This window comes from Amblyomma americanum, chromosome 10 (genome assembly GCF_052857255.1).
Source record: "Amblyomma americanum isolate KBUSLIRL-KWMA chromosome 10, ASM5285725v1, whole genome shotgun sequence".
Taxonomy (NCBI): Eukaryota; Metazoa; Arthropoda; class Arachnida; order Ixodida; family Ixodidae; genus Amblyomma; species Amblyomma americanum.
This window is the reverse complement of record NC_135506.1, coordinates 127,092,769-127,102,938: the sequence shown is the minus strand read 5'-3', so window position 1 is coordinate 127,102,938 and position 10,170 is coordinate 127,092,769. Positions and strand designations below refer to the sequence as shown.

Sequence of the window (10,170 nt, the reverse complement as noted above, 5' to 3'; positions counted from 1 at the left end):
TTTTGGTTACGATCGGCTTAGGTCAATTTCTCAAAATCAGTCTGTTGCTATAGAGTCCTTCTCAAGGATGAACCAAAGATAAATCAGGCACGAAATGATGGCCGAGTTTTCCGCTGAGTCTAGCTATATCCTAAAATATTATAGCACAATCCTCACCTCCAAAGGCAAAACGATCTTCTGAAGGCTTAGGTTCGAAACGCTGCCTTATAGACGGTGAATAAAACAGCAGAAATGCGTAAGAGTTTGTGGCAGTTCTTTCAAGTTCTTCCTGTTCTAATATGTCATTGACAGCTGCAACCAAAGGCGTCGAGATCATACATAGGAAGTAGCGTATCAAAGACCTTCTCTAGTATCAACGACGGTGCTGACCTAACGTCAGAAGACAACGATCGAATGATGACCGAACGCATCCACAAAAACGTAGTTAGAAGCGCCAATGAAATGAGAAGGACAGGAAAGCTATCGTGCTACCATCATCATCACCATCATCAGCCTGTCTACCCCCCCCCCCCCTTCAGTGCAAAGGCCTCTCCCATGTTTCTCCAGTTAACCCTCTCTTTTGAAAGCTGCGCCCTCTCTAAGCCTGCGAACTTCCCAATCTCATCCGCCCACCTAACCTTCTGCAGCTCCCTGCTACACTTGCCTTCTCTCCGTTACCCTCAATGACCAGCATTAATCTTGCGATCGCATTACAAGCCTTGCGCAAGCCCATATCTTCCTCTTGATTTTGAATAGGATGTCATAACCCGCACTTGTTTCCTCACCTACATTGCCCGCTTCCAGTCTCTTAACGTTACACCTATCATTTTTCTTTTTGTGGCTTGCTGCGTTGTCTTTAACTTAAGCTGAACTCTTTTGGTTAGCCTCCACGTTTCTGCCGCGTAGGTCAGTACCGGTAAGATACCGCTGTTGTACACTGTTCTCTTGAGGGATATTGGTAAACTGCTATTCATGATCTGAGAGAACCTGCCATATACGCTCCACTCCAATCTTCTCCTTTTAGTTATTTTTCTCTCATGATCCGGATCACCAGTCACTACATGCTCTAAGCAGACGTATTCTTTTACCACTTCCAGCACCTTGCTGTCAATTGTGAACTGCTTTTTCCTTGCTAGACAGTTGAACATTACTTTGGTTTTCCGCATGTTAATATTTAGACCCACCGTTCTGCTGCGCCTGTCTGATTTATCATGATTCGCTCATGATTTCATCGTGATCGTGCTACCATAGCCCTACGAAGTGAGACGTAAAATGAATAAAGTGGATATTTCGCAGCAGTAAGACTAAAACTCGCTACTCGGATAAATGCTCAAAACCTGTCGGCAGTTTCACTTGTGTAGTGGCGAAACGATTAACAGTGTTCCGCGGCCTGTTCGTGCTGTTCGTTGACGCTATTGCCGTTATATCTTCATGGCACTGAAGAAAAGGTCTGAGTTTGTGTGTATAGCATACTGGTGCTGGAGGGGTAGAAAAAGGGTGGTTTTGTTGATGGGAATTTAACATCTCAGAGCGACTCAGGCTATGAGGGGCGTAGTCGTGAAGGGCCCTGTAAATTTCGACCACACGTGTTTCTTTAACTTGCACTGACATTGCACAGTACACCTGCCTCTATAATTTCGCGTCCATCGGAATTCGACCGCCGCGGTTGGGATCGAACCTGCGACTTTTGGATCAGCAGCCGAGTGCCATGACAACTGAGCCACCGCGGCAGCTAGTAGAAGGAGGAGAACCCACACCATAGCAGACCTTCCTTCCCACTGCGGTGACGCTGCAATTCTCATCTGAGCTCTATCGACTCCGGCGACATGTAACCGCAGGACAGTGTCGTATCCATAGCCTAATCTCCGAGCACCCAATGCTCCTGGGCCCATCAACACCATCAGAATCTGGGTAAATTTGTCGCGTGCACACACACCGACACACAGCAAATGAAAATGTACTTAAAATGTAGTTGAGACTATACGTTTAATCATGACTGCATATCTCACTGAACGAAGCCAAAAAAGCCGTACAACTGAAGCACACATGAGCACGTGCATGTCTGAGCACAGTGACCCGTTAAACAAAGAAGTGGCGGAAAAACACACCAAAAATAAAAACGAATCACATTCCATTCTCAGAACTGACGTAGAACTTAACATAGGGAGCAAATTCAAACAAGAGTCAATAAATTACAGACGTCGCCAAAGAGTGATGCGCTTAGGGGTGTGACACATTACATGAGGACGGAAGACTAAAGTAGAAAGACCCCACTTTCGCTTCACAGCGTATTTTAAAGGAGAACACAAGCTACGAATGCTTACGCATTCAAAAGCCAAAGCAACACCATCCAGCAAGTCAATTAAAAGTAACAAATGAAAAATAGAGGTGATGGCGCTTTGCCACTGGATGCTTTTAGTATCGACGCGGTCTTGATGGTCCTGCCTTCAGAGAGAACATTCAGCTTTCCTCTTTTGTCTCATACGCCGTGCTTTTCCGCAGTGCTACAGTACCACTCACTTACAGTACACAGTTGACTCTTCCTGCTCGCCTTGAACTGAGCTCGCTTCCAAGGACAGTGTTTTCTCGATGGGATTCGCAGCCCAATTACACAACATCTAGGATGGTTCTTTACTCGTGGGGAGTATTCTTGGAAATGGCTTTTGATCATGAAGCCGCTTGGTATTTTTTCGGCGATGTTCCGATAATTTGAACCACGACCAGTATCTCACCTCCAGGGTTCTAATGGGTCTGAATGCATACAAGTCCTCAGAGACGTCTAGCGTAGAATTAAGGCGAGACACACCTTGGTTGCGACCGCTTTTGCTAAATGTATGGGTCACAGTCGCCGCATCTCCTGTACGATAGCCTTCATCCGAAACAGCTCCTAGAAGATGAAAACACTGCATCTCCGGGCTTCTCAGGCTAATCTGCCTCCAACAGCAGGATAGTTTTTCTTCTCATCGCCTACTTCTGCGTCTTCCAAGGTTTTCCGGCCAGCGCTATTCGCACTTTCTTCCCCTATTTTTTATGAAGGATAGAAAAGTTCTCACTTTGACACCTTGGCCATGTACGGGCGTTGTCATCTTGCGTTCAACAGTCACCATAGCTTCTGGAGCATTCACACGAGTGCTCTGAGGTCAGTGTCACATTCCGACAGGGTGTTAGTTCGCCAGAAGAGCACGCTTGTTTTCTTCACGGCTTGCCTTTTTCAGCTCCGATAACATGTTTCGGGCATGAAAACTCCTTGCACAACACAGCTTTCTCGATTTTAATACTCTCAGGACTCTTAACTTCGAGTTACCGCTTTTCCATTTTAAGCGACGGGGCCATTAGGTTCGGAGTTAAAGCCACATCAACAGCAGTCACAAAGCTTATTGCGAAGGCACTGTGTGGGGTGCTTCTTTCCAGCGCTATCACGCTCTTACGGAACTCAAAGACAGATCACTGCCTCTGCCTCGGCTGATACTCTCGATCACAGAACTGTTTCGCCAGACCGGCTTCTCCAGCCTCGCCGTTGAGAAATTCCCGCTTCAGTTCTTCACTTATTCACTTTCAGTTTCGCAGCTGGCGAAATTCTATGAGCGACAACCGCAGCTGCTTGCTCAAACGCACCAGCTTCTCCGGCTTTATTTGCGCCACTCACGGGCGGTCACGAATTTGTTCCGAAGACAGAGGAGACTTCCGGCAGGCTCACCATAATGTGATGGAGTTGATGGGCCCAGAACCATTGCGTACTCGGAGGTCAGCCGACACACAGCGACACTCTCCTGTAGTTGCGTGTCGCCAGAGCCGGTAGAGCTGCTCAGATGGAAGTGCAGCTTCTCGGCAGTGGGAAGGAATGTCTGCTGTGGTGCGGGTCTTGGCTGGGTCCTGGCCTGCGTCCCTGCGCTGACGCAATGCGATCAAACCCCGAGCAAAAGACAGGCCCTTGTGTCTCGGGCACGCTTATTTTCTTTTCCTGCACTTGAACATTTCCCCTTCTAATCGCCGCCCCCACTAGTCTTCTAGTCATGTCATGACAACGTGCATAAATTTGGACGGTGCTTCTACGACGGATGGTGAGTACATAAGCATAACGTTCGAAACGCTATGTGTGGCTGCCGAAGCAGACTGTGTCAGAATTATGCACGTCGTACGTGAAGTTTTATATTGTGTTAGTGTGCTAGTGACAGCAAAAACTCGAATGATTAGAGATTTAATTGGAACCACAGAAGTGTGTCACCAAGTAAACCTATTTGTAAATATTGCTGGCGGTGCTCCCCGCTGAAAGAAACCGACTCAGTAGCGTTCACGTACACGTAATCCGCACTAGTATGGTAGTTTGTCGGTGGCTTTTCCGTTGTTTTAATGTTGCATGGTCCTTCAACATTTTCCTAAAAGTAGTTTGCTCAATTTCTTCTCTTCCACTTGCTATCGCGGCGTCCCTTGGTCCAGGATTCTGTTAGCCATTCACTGTTCAGTTGTAAACGTTTTACCACTGAAGTAACGAACACGGGTTAGCTACAAGCGATATGTTTGTGCGTTATTTAAGCACTTGCGCGGTGTTTTCTGGCTGGGCTCACATCTGTGGAATAAGAATTTAAGCAGAGCCAAGCGCTCTGAGTGAGAAGCACTGTTTTGCACCTACGCCGTGCACAAGAGTGTGGAGATATCGAGTTGGCATGAAGTACAGCGTGTCCGCCAGCCGTTTTTTGCCTCTCTTTGCATGCAGCATCGTCGCAGAAAGCAGAAGCCGCTCAAGGTGGTTCCGGCGAAGGCGACGACAAGGACGAGGCCCACTACTCGTACATCGCGCAAAAGAAGACTTCTACGCAGTCAACAAGAACCAGTGCAAGCAGTACGTGCGGCCTGAAGTCCTGCTGTAGTAGTCGAGCCACGGCCGCGCTTCTGTGCATAAGTGCTCCAGTGATATGAGTTCACAAACACGGATATGCACAAATTTGGTATGGGAAGCCGAATAAGCTGCACTAGAATCCTCCGCTTTATTTGATGAATGTATATCACTGATGGGGAGTTCGTTAGGAGTCTAGAACACTCAAGGAAGAATAAAAAGTTCAATTGAAGGAGCCGCATCGTTTAAACATGAAAACGACTTTATTCGAGCAATGAACAGGATTTTTCCTTGACGAGTTGCAAAAACTATGCAGTTTTTATTATGTAAAGCATAAAAATGTTTATTATAATTCGTCAGTTTCAGCCTTATCTCTGCGGTGTTTGCAATTGATTCACTGATGGCAGTAGCTAGAAAAGATATGATTGTATGTCAGTTATTTAAACTGTGGCCCATTGGTCTTGTCTTCAGCATGCTTTTACCTCCGGCGGCAACATAACACGCCCTTGTTGCAACAGCGGACTCTGGGGCTTGCTGTAACAGCGCCGTTTTTTCACTAATAAGGACGAGTTCATGTAATCGTAATAAGAACGAGTTCATGTAAGTCGTCAAAAAGGGTGACCCTACTCAGCATGACACCCGATCCAACCTTCTCGCTTGGGCTTCATGTAAAGTAAGCTAATATCACTCACAGTTTTCCGTCCCGACCAATGCATTATTTACGCGGTTGGGTTGACTGCGGTTACCGGTTATCACGAATCAACGTTCGCCGTTGCTGCACAGCTCACTCCCGTTCACAGTTAAGCCAATCACCATATGAGCAACAAATGAACTGACAATGAAGTGACGTGGTGATCGGCAGAGTAAAGGTCAATTTTGAAACATCTTAATGTTATAACGCAGTGTCTAGAGCGCGGACCGACGGCAACAGCGCCCCCAATGACCGTACGGTGGCAGCATTCACTGTCAAGACACTTTTCAGAGAATCGGGGCTCCCCCACTTCAGTAACCTGTGCAGTTAACCCAACAAGCCACGTCTGACCAAGGGGCTAAAAAGATCCTAGGCCACATTACAACATCGCATTCGCACGGGCTGTACTCGTGCTCCTGCGCGAATGTATACGACGGGTCTGGCATCATCTCCGCTCTGTTTCACATGTGGTGTGTGGGCGATATAGGACATTTTCTTATGTGCTTTCCAGTGAAAAACGCGGGAAGGTGTGTGTTTTTCGCTTGCCTCAAGAATACAGGAGTTCCTCACAGCTCCTTCGGAACATTGTCTACCCGCGCCGTAAACAGTCAGGTGGAAAGCAGGCGGCACGCCGTTTTTTAAAGTTCGTCCAGAAGTCGGATTTGGACTCCAGACGGCTACAGCATGAGTTGAATATTGACTGCTACAGGTGATTGTGTTTAGACCTTTGAAGATCAGTCACGTCTCTGGTAAGTTACTAATTTGGGGAGCTTATTTAGCATTTATTTATTTATTTATTTATACACAGTACCTACAGCGCCCTCATTGGGGCATTATTGTAGGGGGGAAACATCATAAATAAGAACAAACATCTAGTACATAATAAATTAGGCAAATGATGCGGTCTACACAGAAAATACAATAAACCCATGCACACGGAAGCAAAAACAAACAAACAAACAAAATAAAAACCACTGTAGAAAGGCAAACATACCCTAAACACACACATACACACACAAAAAAAAGATACATTTTAAAATACAGCACTGCTCAAAATATAATACAATCGGACAAGAATTATTGCACTTATATTGACAGGTGGCTTTGCAAATCGGTCAGAAACGATGTAGGAGGAGCGGTAGCGACCCGCGAAGGGAGACAGTTCCAATCATGCACTGTTCGTGGGAAAAAACTATATTTGAATACGTTTATACGGCAGTTGTACTCGCGCACCTTAAGTGGGTGGTCCGTGCGGGCGGAAATGTAGCTGGGTTCACTAATGTATTTCTCTTTTGGAATTCCAGTTTTATTATTAAGCACATTATAAAAGAAAGAGAGGCTCAAATATTTGCGCCTGTTTTCAAGTAATGGCCATCCCAACTTCTCGCGCAAACCAGAAGAACTTTTTTGGAAATTGTAATCGGCGGACACAAACCTAGCAGCCCGTTTCTGGACGTGCTCCAGCTCCTCAATATTCAGTTTTGTATGCGGGTCCCAAACCGCGGAAGCATACTCAAGTATCGGACGTACAGTAGACATGTATAATGTCTCCTTCAGCGTAAGAGGAGCGTCCTTAAAGTTACGTCTGAGAAAGTTTAATGTGCGACTGGCTTTAGCAGATATGTAATTTACGTGTGTATTACATGATAGGTCAGTAGAAAAAAAGACTCCCAAGTACTTATAAGTTGAAACAGCGGATAATTCAGTGCTACCAAGGAAGTAGTCTGTTTGGAGGAATTGTTTCTTTTTTGTAAACCGGACCAGATTACATTTGGAGATGTTTAGCGCCATATTCCAGTTGTTGCACCTAGAGAATACAGAGTTGAGGTCATGCTGTAGTGAAATTGCATCTGCTTCAGAAGAAATATTGCGGTAGATACAACAGTCATCAGCATAAAGCCTGATAATACTTGAAATGTTACTAGTGAGGTCATTTATAAAAATGAGAAATAGAAGAGGGCCCAAAACCGACCCCTGCGGAACACCTGAAGTTACACCCACACTTTCCGAGCTGACACCGTCGATAACCACGCACTGTCTCCTTTCCGCAAGATACGCCTCAATCCAGGATAAGAGTGAGGTAGGAATATTTAATTTTGAAAGCTTCTGTAACAATAGGTTGTGAGCAACTATATCGAACGCTTTTCGAAAATCTAAAAATATACAATCTAACTGACCGGCGGAGTTTAAGGAAACAGAAATGTCATGTGTGAATTCCACGAGCTGTGTTTCACATGAGAAGCCGGACCTAAATCCATGTTGTGTCGAACAGAAAAAACTATTGTTTTGTAGATGGCTAATTAACTGAGTATAAATGACATGTTCCAGTGTTTTGCACGACACGCTCGTCAGCGATATGGGCCTATAGTTACATGTTTTATTTTTATCACCACTCTTATATATGCCTAGGGTATAGCACTTACCGGAAGAATTTACAAGGCTAACCCCAGGTCACGGAGGAAATAGTCTTGCTCCGTGCCCCAGGTGTAGCTTGCAACAACCACAACCTTCATCGCCGCGTCTCCCGAAAGCCGTCCACGCCAGCAAACAGCTTCTTTAGTAAAGTTTTGGTTCGCACAACCTTTCTACTTTCCTTACGGCGGATCCCTGACGGCGGTGTCAGAAAAACATGCCAAGGTTTGTGTTTCTCGTAAGCAATAAGCCCTCAAATAAAAGGATATAAAAATAAATCCTTCTTTACGATTGCTGACTCGTACTCAGCTGCTCTTTGGAGCGATAACTACGCTACTAGCAAGGTTCTCCTCAGAGTCGCATAGAAGCTGCCGCCGGTGAGTGGCGTCTCACCTGGCCTACTTGCACGCTAGCATCGCTGCTAAACCGTCGCTGAAATTAGTCAAATAGGGTAATGCCGCGTGTAAGCAATTTACGATAGCATTTGAAAATTACAAAGCGTGCTGGGCTGTGGCTTCGATGCGAAACAACCTGGGTCTTGCAACGACCAGTGATTAGCTCACTGCCAGAGCGCTGTCGTCCGCCGCGTTCGCGAGCGGCACTGTTACCACGCGCTCGCGGGATCTGGTGCTGCCTGGAATGCGAACTAATGGTCGACTTTCTTGATGCGGCAAGGACCGGACCGTTTCTCACGTTACAGGGCCGAAATGCGCAAGCTTGAGCGCCGCGGGCCGGTGCTGCTGTGGGCTGCTGCGAAGTCTCTACAAATGCAAAATCACCACCGTCTATTATTAATCAATTGCTTTTGAAGCGTTATTTCGTGCGACAAATGTATGTTCTTGAAACGGGGCGGCTCGTGCGCTTTTCGGAATTTTGCGCCAATGTGTAGCTTCCGTTCACAGACGCCGCCGTTTTCTCGATTAACGACGCAAAACGAGGCCGTGAAGCTCGTTTCGCGATAACCATGGATAGCACCGTAGCTGCGTCTTGGTCCTCCGTGTAACATGGGAGAACCACGGTTTGGCGTAAACGTGGTTAAAGCTGGCCGTGTAACCAGGGAACTGAAGAGTCAACTGCGGCTAATTATACCACGGAACTATGCAATCAGTAACGTGTAAAGACTATGTGCCCGGTCCACAAGCACTAGCGGCCTAAGATTTCTCAGATAGTCGACAAGATGTGCAGTTGTGACTGAACTATAGGGTCGGTCATTTGCTGGCAGCTCACCGCAAGTAAGCAGGAACAGCAGATTTGCCGCCAGAGTGCGCCTGTTATCATGCCTTCTTCCTTACGTCGGCTGTTTCTGATGGTGTCTTTTCTGTAAGTTGGGAAAGGTTTAGAATGCTCTCACATATCTCCGGAGAAGGTATTTTAGAATACGCATAAAAAGAGGGGCAATTCGCCATCGGTGCACGGACAACGGAAACAACGGTCAGGGATGATTTGAAGGTGCTTTACAGAGGGGATAACTAATTAAATGCTGATCTTTGTCAGACACGGCTTGTGTGCGCACACTTAGGGAATGTAGGGACCAACACACTCTCGCTTTGTAGATTAACGTCATAACCTCCACAAGAATCTAGAGGTTCACTGTTTAGAGATTGCTTAATCATAATGCTAATTTAATTGCAGTTAAGCTGCTACAAGCAGTAATTATACTTGAAATAATTAGTGGCTTTAAACTTAGAACATTTCAGGTAACTTGCGAAGGCGATATGCCCCCAACGATATTTTAATAAGTGAAGTATCAAGACGCCTACTTAAAATGTTTAGGGGCTATTATATCTGTATTGCTATTGTATCTGTTCAGTAGTTTTGTATTTGCATTGTTCTGCGAAACATCTAAAGTGTTGAGAGGCTCAGTTTTGTGAACTCAAGCGCTGCACTTGAACACCACTGAATGTCTTGAGTGAGATCTTGCGAAATGCCGCACGGAAGCAGCTTTATCTTAGAGCGCGCAAATGAGTGCACTTCGGATGTTTGACTACCACATTATTCACTTTATAAAATCCATTAATTTTTATATTCCTACCACCAACAACCTAAACTCCATATTTTTCAGCAACAGCAAAAAAGTCGCGAAGGACTACGCTATCATCGAGCAAGAAAAGTAAGCCTATTCGAGTTAGATGTCGCCACTAAGTTGAGTAGTACCTTAATATGCGTTCGTATTACCTTGGTACTTCACGGATTATTTCAATAGAAGAAAACCAAACAACGCAAAGCTACCCAGTCACCGTGTGGATTCTGGCTT

General features: G+C 45.8%; 1 protein-coding gene across 2 annotated transcripts in view; it reads left to right on the top strand.

The window, feature by feature from the left end:
* The window catches only part of LOC144106695 (uncharacterized), a 196,239-nt gene that overhangs the window by 35,449 nt on the left and 150,620 nt on the right, over positions 1–10,170 (top strand). For both annotated transcript variants that reach the window (XM_077639537.1, XM_077639536.1), the window contains exons 6-7: positions 4,694–4,819; positions 9,979–10,026. In XM_077639537.1, coding sequence (XP_077495663.1) covers positions 4,694–4,819; positions 9,979–10,026 — 174 coding nt within the window. The remainder of the gene's footprint in view (positions 1–4,693; positions 4,820–9,978; positions 10,027–10,170) is intronic.